Source organism: Mytilus trossulus, chromosome 1 (genome assembly GCF_036588685.1).
Source record: "Mytilus trossulus isolate FHL-02 chromosome 1, PNRI_Mtr1.1.1.hap1, whole genome shotgun sequence".
NCBI classification, from domain to species: domain Eukaryota; kingdom Metazoa; phylum Mollusca; class Bivalvia; order Mytilida; family Mytilidae; genus Mytilus; species Mytilus trossulus.
The window spans coordinates 15967370-15983396 of NC_086373.1; the positions used below are offsets into that span (position 1 = coordinate 15967370).

Consider the following 16027-nt stretch of genomic DNA (forward strand, 5'->3'; position numbering starts at 1 on the left):
TTTTTCAGTAATACATAAATTTCTCTCGCTAAAATCTAATACGTTGTTACATACACGAGCGAATCGTACAAGTTGAGATATATAAACACCAGGAACGTCACCATCTAAAAATGGATAATTAACAATAGGAAAAGATTACTTTTCAAATTGTGAGAATAATTTTTAGATTACAGCAAAATACAATACAAAAAAAAATACAAATACAAGTGTCGGATTTCAGAATGTGAGTTCTTATTATTGCAATTCTCATTTGATCACATTATTCCCAACCATTAAAAATCTTGCAATAATTTCTGAATTTACAGTATATGCCCTCAGCATCTTTATGTCAGTATTTGGTTTTAGAGGAGAAGATTCTTTTAGAAAAATCACAGATGAAAACAAAAGTAAAAGAAACCAAGTAATGGCAATAGTTTACCATAGTTCTTTTAGTCCGGTGAGCAAATGAGAAAAGCATTACTATGTTACATATGAAATAAACCTAGAATATAGAGCAAACAATATCAAACTAAATTTGGATTTAAATCTAAAGAATTACACATTATCCATTGAATCAAGGCACTTTTTATTAATAAATACCTATAAGTAAACAACCATTTATCTTCCACATCAACTATAATGTCTGCTATCCTTGGGCTGTTGGCATAGTGATGTCGCTTTGGTAACAATTGTTTGTTATATACTTTTATATGTGGTGTTTTACAACTCATATTGGCAATAATATTAGCAACAGGCACTGGAAAATGAGAAAGACATTGATTTATAAACAAACTGATAAATAGCAACTATTGAGTTACTTTGATTAAATGCAGTCTTTACAATAAACAATGTACAATGTACAGGCCCTGGAGTTCAATTCATGGAAAATTTTGGTTATATTCTATTACCCTATAGAGATGATTTTGACAGGCCAGCAAGTAATTTTACTAGTCTTTGCTGTTGGGCTTGTTGTTGTGCGAGTGCTGCTTTGTAGCAGCATTAGCCTGCTCTTTTTTTAAATCTAAAAGGGTGTCTTTTACACGCAAGAAATATGGCTCTCTCTTAACAGGGGTCAGCCCTTTATGGTCCCCTTCCGACATACTATCATCACAGGCTTGTAGTTAAATATGAAAACTGAAAATAAAAATATATTTACCATCTCAAGTATGCAATATAGGTTATGGTATTGTAGAACACTATGTGACAGGAATGTGTGGATTTTTAGGAGATTTAAATAGTGTTAAAACATCACTGATGAAACTCATAAGAATTTGGTGAACCATAGCCCTTCAATCATCTTAGTCACTTGAGGAATATTGTGGTGGTTGTGATCTTTGATATCAAAGCATACTGTTAATTCAGAAATTATGGCGATGTTTAAATTATTGTGAAAAATGCAACAGGGTTATAATCGCAATAATTTAAACTCGCATTTTGAATTTTTGTATGTGAATTAATTGGGATTTTTTTCAATATTGGAAACATTAAAATCGCGTCTAAAATGACAAAATCACAATAAAAAATGCATGCTATAATTTCTGAATTTACAGTATGTGAATCATGGTGACCTAAATATAAAGCAGTCTATACCATTTCGATTAAGAAAGGATGGGAATGTGTCCTCCAGATTTATATTTAACTATCATTTTTTTTTAGGTATATGGTATTACCTGGATGTGGTACAGATTTAGGATGGGTTCTCCCATATTTGATTTTAGGATTGATTCTACTGAATGCTCCTTCATAGATATACATGTTATTATACTCTGTTAAATAATCCCTGGCTGTTATCAGTCTGTTACATGATGTATCGGACATTCCTGAAAACAAACAGAAGCTCTGATTACAAGTTCCGTTTTCTCTGTAAATTAAGGATTTAAAGACAATTTCATGAATAAATCAATGTGCACAGAGATTTTATGTCTCTTGATGTACTGATTTCTTTGTTTAGAGCAGTACATTTGAACATTTATCAAAGCAAAAAAACTTGAAAGACCATGAACATTAACAGTTGTAGATTCATTAAAATGGTGCCAAAAAATATCCATTTTTACATTCCAAAGATCAGTATCATACAAGATCAATTATAGAAAAAAAGGAATGCAAAGATATTCATAAACACTACAGGTAAACTAAAAAAAAGTTAACAAACAAGATAAATAGAAAGTATTTTAATTACTTTATAATGCATTTTATATTCTGTGCAGGTCTTACAATTTAAGAAAATAGAGGAAGAATGATAAGAAATTTAACACAATTAGAAAGCTAGTAAAACCTTCCTGAATCTCCATTCAAACACCTACCATGGTCAGCTACTATAATAATATTAGCACAATTGTGTAAGTTACGGCGGTATAAACCTTCCATCAATCTGCCTACAGCTTCGTCTACTTTATCCAGTGCCTGACCAATCTGAAATCAGATAATTTAATTTTTAGTTACTTGTAAGTTTGTACAGCTACAATTTTTCAATGGTCATAACTGTTAAAGATAAGAGCAGCCTTATAAATTACATTTTTTCACACATCACCCATATCAGTAACACATACTGTAGAATAAACCTAATTGCTAATCCCGGCTGACCAGGCCACTTGAACTTTTGACGCAAACAACAATCACTTTTCCATTGTGGCGTCAGATATTTTGTTTTATGATGTCAAAATTTCACGGGAACCTGTATGATATCCAGTAATGGCAGACAAATAACGATAAGGTGTATGGGACCTTTTTTGTAAGGAGTTTATTTTTCGGTTATTTTGCTATCATCTTTGACGATATTGAGAATTTAAAATTTGCCAACAGTAAATATCGAAAAAAGAGAAATAGAATCCTCTTACTTATTAAGTAACCAAAACAATCACATTTGAGATACCTTTGGAATATCATCAGGCCCAACAGAATGACCAAAACAATCACATTTAAAATACCTTTGGGATATCATCAGGTCCAACAGAATGACCAAAACAATCACATTTGAAATACCTTTGGGATATCATCAGGTCCAACAGAATGACCAAACAATCACATTTGAAATACCTTTGGAATATCATCAGGCCCAACAGAATGACCAAAACAATCACATTTGAAATACCTTTGGAATATCATCAGGCCCAACAGAATGTCCAGTGTGATCTGGTTCATCAAAATACAATGTGATAAAATCTGGTCTCTCTCCTGCTGGTAATTCTACCCATTGTAGTAACTCATCAACTCGAGAGTCAAAGGGAATTTTTCTGTAACAGAAATGATATCATATTTTTTTTAATTAAACTGCATAATTTTAAAACAATTACACACATATCTCAATTCTCTTTTTGTTCTCTTATAGATATTCGAGTAACTTAATTGGCAATATGTATGAATGCAATGTAAATACAGAAAGTGTTTTCAAAGAGAAGATTTATATGACTTAATCTCCATTATCTACATTATCCATCTTTATGTAATTTACTAAATAAAAAAAGTGTATTTTTTTCTTTACAATATAAAGATAGTGTTTTCTGCTGAAAGTGAAAGAGAAATCTTGGGGAAACTGTTTCAGCGAATTAAGGTCATGAAATATAAGTTCCTTCATAATATAGGTTCAAAGTGGAAGAAATATTCTATTATACTATTTTCAATGCAAACAAATATTTTTGCATTTGTTCCTTATGGAATAAAGGGTATAGAAATATAGATTCTTACACTGCAACAAGTGTATTACGATATTTCTCCACTCGAGACAGTTAAATTTTATTATTTAAAGCGCGAGGCTTGACAAGCTCTTTAAATAACAAAATTTAACTGTCGAGAGTGGAGAAATATCATAATACACGAGTTATAGTGTCGGAATCTGTTTCTCTTAATGCTTTTTATCGTTCTTTTTCAAAGATTTTCAGAAACTTGTGTTCTTTATATGCAACGTCATCAGGCATTGTCGCCTTTTTTCATGACGTCACAATAGGAAAATTCAGAAGAAAACAAAACAATTAGACGTCATAATCAAATTTCGACTAATCGTTTGCCGAGAACAGATTTTTCACTAGTGAGGAGAAATGTTTTTCTCACACCGCTCAGGAAATATATAAATAGTACAAAAATTAGAGAATATTTGTTCCAACAGGAACAAATTCTTAGCGTTGTTTAGAACAGTTTCCAGTGGAACTTCTGTTAAGTGAATCAAATACACGTTGACAACACCTCAAGAGGATACAAAGATTATAACTGATCTTACCCATCATATTTCTTCCAAATATCAGGGTGCATTCCTGTAAAAATAATAAATGTATCAGATTTAAAATACTGTTGATTCATTTATTTTTAAGTAGTTACCAATTTTCATTGATTAGGTAAAATTTGCATGTTTATGGATATATATATGCCTATAGAAATTTTTTTCATTCTTTGAACATTCAATTTCGTTGTTCACCTGTAACTATGAAATCCAGGTAATTGGTATCCAACGAAATTAAATGAATCCACAGTACAAGACAGTATCAGAAATTTTAGGGATACATTTACAACCTATAGTGTCGTAGGTTTATTAATTAATCAATTAATAAGATGATTTTTAATGTCATATATATAACCTTAATTTTGGACATAATGATTATAAATTTGTATAAACAAGTAAGACATATGATTGCTTTCTGACAATAACACTGTCAATTCTTTTTCATGTATTTTCTAAATCTAAGTCTTGATATTATTCAATTTTCTGTCAATTCAGGATTTTAGACCTATTTGTTCTGTTCTGTTTTGTAAAATGTTATGTATTCTGCTTTTTTGTTTTAACCATGTGCATCTTTCTATGACTGGATCATTGTTTTTCTTCACCCTTTCGTATTCCCCTCTTTAAACCTAATAATGTGCAGACTGCCATACCTACCTTGAATTTGTACATCAGATCCAGGCCAGAAATATGTGGCTGATCTTTTACTATTCTTCTTTGCTGTATTCCATATCTATAAGTATAAGATTTAACTATGTACTGTCTTTAAAAAAATTACTTTACATTTATAACTATTGTCATACATATTTGTGAACAGTAAACCTTTTATTTCTTTAATTCATATAACTTTTATCTAAAATAAGAACCATTATAAAATGATCCTCATAAAAAATGCAGGTCAATTAATCTTACAAGGACATTTGAACCTATCCAAGATGTGTCCATTAACAAAATATCTTTCCTCCACAACTTGTTTTTGTTAAAATATATAAACCCAGTAAAAAATATTCATTTGATTGAATTCTGTCAAGCTCTCATTGAGTTACTTGTGTGACATTGCAAAACAGCAGCCAAAACTGGAGGTTTTCAGGTGACACAACAAAGTATGGCATGTTTGACAATTACTCATCCTCATGTCATTTAGCTGGACAAAAAAAGTTTTGATGTTAGGGAAAATGCAGCTTACTTACTGGTTCCCCTTTCCACCATCTTGGATCGCTAGCATTAGCTTTACTCATACCAAAAAAAGCACCAATAGATTCATCATACATGTTATTGTCTATCACACCATGGGATTCAGGATACAGACCCTAATAAAAAGGCAATAAATATCAGATAAATCTAAACATAACTCTGCCCCCTCACCCCATACCAAACCAGGCACCAATAGAATCATCATACATGTTATTGTCTATCACACCATGGGATTCAGGATACAGACCCTAATAAAAAGGCAATAAATATCAGATAAATCTAAACATAACTCTGCCCCCTCACCCCATACCAAACCAGGCACCAATAGATTCATCATACATGTTATTGTCTATCACACCATGGGATTCAGGATACAGACCCTAATAAAAAGGCAATAAATATCAGATAAATCTAAACATAACTCTGCCCCCTCACCCCATACCAAACCAGGCACCAATAGAATCACCATACATGTTGTTGTCTATCACACCATGGGATTCAGGATACAGACCCTAATATAAAGGCAATAAATATCAGTTTTACCATCATGATTTTCATGCACACAACTTTTTTTGAATAACCTTCTTGCTATACTCAAGACTAACATTTTGGAAAGCTGAAGATAAATGTTGGAAATCACATAAACCAAAGTGCCAAAATAACAAAGTCTATACCATCTTAGTCAACTTTTCCAAGTGAAGTTAAAATTTTAGCTCAAAAAGGTTATATATGAATATTTTAACAAAATATATTATGTAAAAAGTTTATTTTACACCAATACAATCATCTTTAATCAATGATTTTCTATAACTCTCCAGTGCTTATTGCCTGAAAAAGCAATGATTCTAGTTAAACTTTACACTAAATTTTTCACAGTACATGTACTTAGTTTGATTCTTTGCAACTTTGAAGAATAACGAGTAGTTAAATTGCCAATTCAGAAAAAGTATCTTACCGTAACAATAGAATAATGATTTGGGAATGTCTTTGTTGGGTATACAGATCTCATATAAGGAGCATGTACTCCACACTGACTCAGTTTTCTGATGTAAGGAGTAAAGTTTCTCAGTAAATAATCAGCTCTAAATCCATCTAATGATAATAAAATCAGAGGCTTGTAACTGAAATAAGAAAAAATTAATATCAGAAATTTTAAAGATAATACAATTTTAAATATTAATTTAAACAATAATCTTAACTGGTTGTCTTTAAGGGCATACGATACAGTCTTGATCCTGTATTTACAGTTTGTTGAAAATTTCCATATAGGCTATTTTTTTGCCCGATTAAATAAAATATGTAATAAAAAGTATACCTTCATGTGCTACTTTTTGAGTTAAATGAGGTTGATATTTTTATATTTGCTCAAAATTTTGGATTTGTGGCCGGTTTTTTTTTCTTTCAAAAAGAAAGACATAACTTTTTAGTTTTAAAAGATAAACACAAATTGTTTTTTGTTAAATAATTTGTAATTTCTTTTTTTTTATAAGTATCCTAAAAAATTATGCATTTTTTATTCAGAAATAACTTATATTCATCAAATTGTCATGAATTAAGAAAAGAAACATCATTTTTTGCTGTATATTTATCAAAATTAAAAAAATGCACTATTTACAGTTTTATAAAATTTGGTCAACAAAATCTCCCTGCAAAATGAAACAAAATGTTGTTTTAAAAATAGGGGTACATGTACTTGTTTTCAAATTAAATCAGATTGAAAATTAAAAATCAGTCGAAAAATGCATCTTTTCCCAATATGTCACAGTTTGACGTCGCGAAAATATAATTTTACGTTAGCAAACGTCATTACCTCCCCTGTAACTGTATTGTATGCCCTTAAGTTCAATATACAGTCGGAAACCAGGTTGAAATAAAACAAAAGAATCGAAGCTCTTTATTAGAGAAGGCGAAAAAAGACTACTGTATAGTTTACTATAGTGACAAAATTTTTAAAAGTTAATAAAAACAAACAAAATTGCAATTTTCTTCTCAATTACGAGGTGTTTTATTTTAAAAACACTATTTGCATAAGTTTTCAATTTATCTAGTACATAGTTAAGCAGAACAATTAGATACCAAGTCAACGACATGCATACATGTGATGGACTGTGAAACTCAGATCTGGAGATTTGGAAATTTTGGTCAGGAGATTAGGACTCAGATCAGGAGGTTTTTTATCGACATAAATTTTGTCGTAAATGTAACCATATGATGTAGAAATTGTGTTTTTTCTACAAATTGTAATATGTTTATAGTACCCTTATTGCCTTTCTATTTGAATAAAATAAAATATTAAGAAGAATCTGTTTCCTGTTTAGTTTTGTTTTGTTTTTGATAAATGATTGTTCACCATGTTCACTGCTTGCAAATAAATCATTATATTTATTAATCTTATCTGTATAGATTTTTATTCATGTCTCCATCTCCTTATCATTGGTAAATGTATAGACAAAAAAGAAAGAAATAAGCTCTACATGTTTGTTTGCAACATCATAAATTAATCAAAAAAATAACAAACACTTACAGTAGTACTGCATGACTTTTAAGCATTATGAAAGTCATATTTGTAGAAAACTAAAAAAGACTTAAACAGTGTAAAATGTTTTGCCATTTCTAGCTTACACAATAAAATCTTATTTATTCTAACATCTACCATTCTCAAACCCAAGGTTTTATAATCCCACTAAAACTAGCTAGAACTTTTATCAAATTGTATATTTAGGATACATAGGTGATAAACAGATTTAAAATATAAACTTCAATTTAATCCTTGAAAGGAGGTCTAGATTGCTAAAATAATTTATAAATTTATATTTTTTTATTTCTCCCAAAACATCTAAATTCATTTAATCAACATCCTTTTATGATTATTTGATTAAAATATTAATCATTATAGTCTTTTTACAATTTACATTTTTAAAAGCAAAATAACTGAAAACAGGATAAAACAAAGGGAAGTAACAAAAATGTATTTCAATATTCCCAATACACATCGTTTTTATAACACAACGGCAGTTAGCCAGAGGTAAACATCGTTGATTACCAGTATGTTTGACACCCAAGCTGTCAAGTGAAGCCAATTAACTATACATCTTCTTTGATGTACAGGTAAAATTTTACACAGGTGTCAATTACACCCGTACAGTAGTAAGAAATGATCAAATATGGCGTCTGAAAATTTTCATTCACGAAATATTTCATACACGGGAGTTTTTTCTCCTAAACGGGAGGACGGGAGGAGACCCCTGAAAACGGGAGTTTTGTACTCCCGTCGGGAGGTTCACATGTATGGACATGGGTATCTTTCAAGTTGGATGATGAAAATGCATAATCTACGATTTTTTTGAAAAAATTACCACGGACGGAAAACATATCAATCTATTAGTTCAGTAATTTTCGTGTAGCCTTCCATTATGTGACTGAAGAAAATTTTTAAAAAAATGGGTAACAATCGTATCGAAAAGAGAAAATCGAGTGCACCTTTTTATGTTAGGGCGTGTTTGAGTTGAGTATTTTGTCTTAATATCGTACAAAGTAAGAATATTGCATACATCGTCTCCCTTCAGATTCTATCATTTTTATATATTAAAGCTACAGGTTGACTTTATTACACCAAAAAATCACAGTACTAAAAGATGAAATATATTGGTCAAGTGAAATACCTATCTAATGAGTCACAAAAACAGAGAAGGTGTGTTCGAATAGCTATTTTTTTACTGTAAGTACTTGACGACAGTCTTTCAAGTTGGATGATGAAAATGCATATCTTCGAAAATTTATAATTTTGTGTGTGTAATAACTAGGGTTTATAGTCATCATACACTATAAAAATCTAGTCTGCCCTTACACGAAATATTTAATTAGAATTTTTTTTAATGTTTATGAATTTTTCGAAAATTCAACCTGACAACCGATCAGACAATAGTTTTAAGTTGAATCATTGCAGAAAAAAATATTAACTGATGCTCATTAGCTAGTTGATACATTTGTCTTTGAAAATACAACTGACATATAAGGATCGTAATGATGCATTGAATGTGGATAAATTTATCAGTTTCCAAGAGCAAAATTGGTAGCGCGTCATCCCAACAATGGCTTCCATTACTACGATTGTAAAAATGAACTGGCGTAATGGGGAGATAATTTTGACGAAGTAGACTTCTATCTGTATAGGACCAATTTAATTTAATTCAGTAAATTGAGTTATTGATTGTAATAAATTTTATCTAAAAATATTTTAATTTAGTATAAAAATTTAACCTTTTAAATTATCATGGTTTGAGGACACGTATTTGCACTATTTTTCATATGTCTTGGGGAAATTTGCGTGTCAACTTTATTGAAAATAATGTAAAATCTTTTTTTCAACTATGGGCTTTGAGTTTGATCGGCCATAAGTAGTCAAACTACTGTATCACTAGCCTGTCAACACTGAGGTCATGAGTATGAATCCTGCACAGGGTATGTGCACATGAATCCAAATTAATTAAATAGGATTGCTGGTTTACATACCGAAGGTCAGAAGTTCTCTCTGGGCACAATAGCTTCCTCCACTAATAAGAACTTACAACCAAGAAATAGTATAATAGTGATGAAAGTGTCATTAAACACCAATCAATCAATCTATATTATTTGCTAATTAACTAACTATATTATAATAAGTTATGAATCAAAATTTCTTAAAATTTAATATGTCCATTGGCAGTAAATATAATATTGCTACCAAACCACTTTCTACTAAAAAAAAAATTATCCGAGGAAAAAATCTTACTCTGAGTTGCATGTTTCGTGTTGAGAAGGACATGGTTTATCTAACCAGGTTTCTGTCAATTCTGCTGGCCATAGATTTACAGGTAAATATGTTCTAAATTGAGAAGCTAATGATTGGTCAATGTTTTCAGTCAGAAACTGGATCCCTGTTAATAATTCAATGTCTCTTATCCTGGCTACATTGTCTTTTAAATACTCCAAATTATACTAAAATAAAGACAAAAAGATATCTATCAACAGGAAAAAAACTATTAATTATATGATAAAGCATCCACATGATGTTTCTTTAACATTTTTAATCACAAAAGTGCAAGCAATTGGTCAATTCTGTTTAACTATTATGTAGATATCCGCCATCAAAAGAATAGATATATTCCATTACAATGTATGTGAGGAAGCGTAGTTTAATTATGGGTCTTTTTTCAATATGCGTCTATTATCATTATGCAAAATTGTAAAAAAGTGGTTCTTTCCTTTGAAGGGATATTTTGAAAGTCCCTTCCTACCATCACACTTTTAGCTGAGATATGTAGGGTCACTGTCAAATAGACTTTAACATAGATTTGAGAGGATGAGGCTGTATTCCTGCATACTTACCAAACAATTGGGAACACTCTGTACATGTGGTAATATATATGACTGTTCTCTGGACTACTTACCAAACAATTGGGAACACTCTGTACATGTGGTAATATGTATGACTGTACTCTGGACTACTTACCAAACAATTGGGAACACTCTGTACATGTGGTAATATATATGACTGTTCTCTGGACTACTTACCAAACAATTGGGAACACTCTGTACATGTGGTAATATGTATGACTGTACTCTGGAAGACTTACCAAACAATTGGGAACACTCTGTACATGTGGTAATATGTATGACTGTTCTCTGGACTACTTACCAAACAATTGAGAACACTCTGTACATGTGGTAATATATATGACTGTTCTCTGGACTACTTACCAAACAATTGGGAACACTCTGTACATGTGGTAATATGTATGACTGTTCTCTGGACTACTTACCAAACAATTGGGAACACTCTGTACATGTGGTAATATATATGACTGTTCTCTGGACTACTTACCAAACAGTTGGGAACACTCTGTACATGTGGTAATATGTATGACTGTTCTCTGGACTACTTACCAAACAATTGGGAACACTCTGTACATGTGGTAATATGTATGACTGTTCTCTGGACTACTTACCAAACAATTGGGAACACTCTGTACATGTGGTAATATGTATGACTGTTCTCTGGACTACTTAACAAACAATTGGGAACACTCTGTACATGTGGTATAATATATGACTGTTCTCTGGACTACTTACCAAACAATTGGGAACACTCTGTACATGTGGTAAAATGTATGACTGTTCTCTGGAAGACTTACCAAACAATTGGGAACACTCTGTACATGTGGTAATATATATGACTGTACATCAATGTCACCATTACACGGGAGATTTAGAGTCTTGTTCTTGCATTTCATTAATATCATATAGAAATGAGTTGGTAAAATTACTGTACTGTTGCTGTTTACCGTGCTAAAATGATATATAAAAAAAAAGGTCTTGTGAATTTCTTCATACAGATTACAGCTGATTTTTTTTATTAATCTTGATAAGAACAAACTGTACATGATCAACAATTAACTTGAAAACATTGACAAGACAGCAAAATAAGGGAGTAAAAGATAGTATTTATTTTTAAACTATTTTGTTTAAAGCCGTCTCAATATGTAAATTCTCAATACAACATCTATCAATATCATAACCCTTTTTGGCTGTGAACACAGCACCATCTATTTAATTCAGATTCCAAGATAAATAGAATATTGGAACTAAAACTAATGCCATACAAGTGTTTACTGCAATGCAAAAGCTAGTAAAACCCTCATCTTTCATTTGAAATTGAATTTCAATACTGTCCATTCATTATGATTCATTTCATTCAAAATTCCGAGGATTTGTAGGTACAGGTGATTCACAAAATTAATGCTCAAAGAATAACATTTTCTCTATAGGTTTGAATGCAGACTTCAGACTCCAAAATTAAATATCCAAAAACATGCAAGTTTTCCTCAAACTCACAAAATTAGGATCCACGAATAACAAATGAATCCACAGTGCATTTTTTATCCCCTATTCAGAATTTGTAAGGTTAATTACTAATATTTAATGATAAAAAAGTTTATAGCATAGTTAAATTACCTTTGACCGTCAAACAGTAGATCTACTAATCCATCCCCATTATAATCATATATAGGTCCTGTTGTAACACTCATGTCACCATATCTTACACTGTAATCTCTAGACAACTGCCATACGTACTCCCATATACCTATAAAGTACATTTTATTAAAAAATCATATATGTATTATACTACATTGTATTAACATTTAACATATGTTTGCATATACCTTTAATGCTGGTAAATGAATAACAGTGTTGTAAAACCCAATATAAATCATTCAAGATTTAACCATTTTACTTCATGTATTTGCAAGTCAGAAGGGGTCACCATCAATTATACCTTTACTAACTATGCCAACATTTCTATTAATGGTGAGTTGACTATAAGTCTTGTAGTCTTGCCATTGCTTCTAAATAAGCTGTTTTCTCAAATTGCAGTTTGTAACACCTTATGATTTTAATTGAAAACCACACCCAAAAGCTGATCACAAGCAGTTTTTATTGTATGAAAAAAATCTTTGCTTACATTACTTTTGTATCTGTGTTCGAATGCATTGTAGAGGTGTAATTATAAAATATTACTGGTTGTTCTTAAATGGATGGTATGTTTTTTAAACTGTAAAAAAAGCCTATGCCATTTGCCATCTTTGGGGTGATGGGCATACAGTGACCCTTAGTTGCTAATTTTTAAGTAATTTGCTCTCTGGTGAAAAATTGTCTAATTGGTAATCATAACTATCTATTTTTATAAAGTAATTATCTTTCTCTTTTATATCAGGACTACTCTCTCTTTGTACTTGCTTCATTACTTTTATGAAAACATACCATGTTTAAACCCATCAAACATTGGAACAGTAAAACTGAGAAAATTGGCACCTGCAACTGGTCTGGCTAAAGAGAAAAGAAGAAATTTAAATTATTATAATTGCAATTTAAAAGCAATTAGTTATTGAAGCTTTTTAGAAAAATCTGACACAAACTTTAGTTTCCCAATACATGAAAGGTGAATATAAATAGTATAAAACAGATTAAGATCTCGATTAATATGATTTCTAAAATTTTCATTTTTATTTTTTTTTACAATTTCATACTAAAATATTTTTATATATACATAATTGAAACTCAAAAATTCAATTTCTCAAAAATGGAGTGTTCCAAAATTAATCCTTTTTTTTTTAAATTTTCCTTGACACAATTACTTACGATACAAAGTTTGTAATGAAATGTTTCTATCTTTGTTAACATAATCATCACAGGTTAGTCCTCCATTGCTCAGGTCATTTACATAACATACTTCTGTTGAATTAACATCTCCCTAGAAAAACAATGTAAGTCACACATGAAGTCATTGTTTACAAGTACTGTATAAAACTTAGAAATATAATAAGTTTCAATGAGATATTTACTTACACACTCAATTTTTTTTCTAATAAAAAATGTTTAAAAAAAGCATTTTTATTCAAACAAATCCAATGAGTTTTCATCATCAATGTATTTTGTGATAATTTCAATATTTGGTTCTCTAGATTATTTTAAAAGGTAAACAAATTAGAGAAACAGGTATATTTTAACTTTCTAACCTGTGTCTGTGGTAGGGTAGCTGTTGTCCAGAAAGTTCTGTTGTCATTGTAACCTGATGCTAAATCTTTATACAGTTTTGTATACAGTGGGCCATGAGACAATACAGGTACTCCAAAAGGTAAAAGTCTGGCAGAATCAGGCAATGTAACTGGTATATTTAAATTCTGCAAAGAAAAACAAATTAAAAAGAATTATCACCACTTTATTTTTTTTAAATTTTAAAGTTAAAAGCAATTTTCAGGAAAACAATGAAAGCTTTAAGTTCCCAATAAGAATATCACATTGAATTTAGTATAAAATCTAAACAATTATAAGTTTTGGCACAAAATGTACATTTCCATCTTTCTGTATATTGAAATTAACTTTTTTTTTATATAAACTTCACCTTTGAATCACAACCACAGAGAGGAATAGGTTTAGTCACGTTACTCTTAATTTGATTGGCTGGTACTTGTGGTATAATATTAGGACGATTCAAAATATGGTTTAATGCTCCTACTGTTCCATTGTTTGGTGCTGGGTTGATGCCAGATATCTCTGGAAAAAATACAATTATTAAGGCTTTAAGTTTCTGACAGTACTTTGTAATATTGCACTTATAATGGCTATATTTTATATTCAAACAATGGGAATCCTATAAGTACTTACTGTACACAATCTATGAGTCACAGAAAGAAAGATAATAGTCAACATCTAAGCTCAGAGGACTGTCCCAAAGTTTGTCCTCATGTGCAAAAAGCATCAATTTTGATGTTTTTTCTTTCTTTTTCTCAAACCAGAAGTCCAAATGATGCCAATGGGAACATCTAACTGTAGTTTACATGTAGAGAGGACCCCAGTGAACATTTATAACACTGGTAGATCAGTCTAAAAAGGTCATTTGCACAATTTATTTTTTTTTAAATCGGATTTTTCAGATTTTGGACTTTAACTAGACTTGCAACTAGAAGTAGTCATTTTCTTGGTGTATTTTGATAAAAAACATGATCAGTAGTAATATGCCTTCGGGTAAACAGTATTTGTCAGAGTTTTAGTTCTCATAACTCTGTGTTTCAGACCTCAAAGGTAAGCCCACCTCTCCAAAAAAAATATTTTGTCCAATTTCAATTTTGAAATTGGTATTTGAGCTCAAAATGAATATTAACACTGAGAAACATCACAATCAATAGTGTCAAATTCCGGAAACATGCATACACTTCAAAATTAAAATGGCATTTCGATGACCTTCAAATGTATGGAGCGCCATTGGTGCCAAATAACGGTGGTCTTGGTACAGCCATAATATGACAGCCCCCACATGGCAAAGGTTAAGGATCACTGCCATAAAAATTGGCAAAAATATGAACATGCAGCATTCTTTATATATATATATATATATATATATTCCATATCCAATAATTGAATTATCTTTATATTTACCTGTTTTCTACAAAAGTATCATCTGCTTTTAGCAAAAATTATACAGAACATAATAAAGAATAAAGTATAGAAAGTAAGTTGACATTCAATCAAATATAAAAAAAAAGAAGATGTGGTATGATTGCAAATGAGACAACTATCCACAAAAGACCAAAATGACACTGACATTAACAACTATAGGTCACTGTACGTACGGCCTTCAACAATGAGCAAAGCCCATACCGCATAGTCAGCTTTAAAAGGCCCCAATAAGATAATGTAAAACAATTCAAACGAGAAAACTTATGGCCTTATTTATGTAAAAATATGAATGAACCAGATGCTCCGCAGGGCGTAGCTTTATACGACCGCAGAGGTTGAACCCTGAACGGTTGGGGCAAGTATGGACATAACATTCAAGCTGGATTCAGCTCTAAATTTGGATTGTGATTAAATAGTTGACACAGCATAGGTTTCTGACACAGAATGAATGTGTTCTAATGAAATTAAAATTTTTGTTTTCTCTTAGAGCAATTCACTATGCTGTTGAATATTATTCCTCTCAAAAAAATGTTTGAAGAAATTTTCTTTTTATTTATGAAATTTCAAATGAGAAAATTGAACCCATTTTTTTTAATCACATCCCTCTTTCCCTTATTCCAAAACTAATCTCAATTAAAATTTCTAATG

The 16027-nt window shown here is 30.8% G+C and overlaps 1 protein-coding gene across 1 annotated transcript in view; it reads right to left on the bottom strand.

The window, feature by feature from the left end:
* Nucleotides 1-16027, bottom strand: part of LOC134681338 (uncharacterized) — a 64524-nt gene that overhangs the window by 9691 nt on the left and 38806 nt on the right. The window contains exons 31-45 of the mRNA XM_063541285.1: nt 14325-14476; nt 13939-14103; nt 13562-13673; nt 13184-13249; nt 12377-12506; nt 11557-11710; nt 10155-10360; nt 6339-6504; nt 5380-5499; nt 4847-4922; nt 4193-4226; nt 3071-3212; nt 2283-2391; nt 1650-1799; nt 580-736 (exon numbers count right to left, since the gene is read on the bottom strand). Of these exons, the coding sequence (XP_063397355.1) occupies nt 580-736; nt 1650-1799; nt 2283-2391; nt 3071-3212; nt 4193-4226; nt 4847-4922; nt 5380-5499; nt 6339-6504; nt 10155-10360; nt 11557-11710; nt 12377-12506; nt 13184-13249; nt 13562-13673; nt 13939-14103; nt 14325-14476 (1939 nt within the window). The remainder of the gene's footprint in view (nt 1-579; nt 737-1649; nt 1800-2282; nt 2392-3070; nt 3213-4192; nt 4227-4846; nt 4923-5379; nt 5500-6338; nt 6505-10154; nt 10361-11556; nt 11711-12376; nt 12507-13183; nt 13250-13561; nt 13674-13938; nt 14104-14324; nt 14477-16027) is intronic.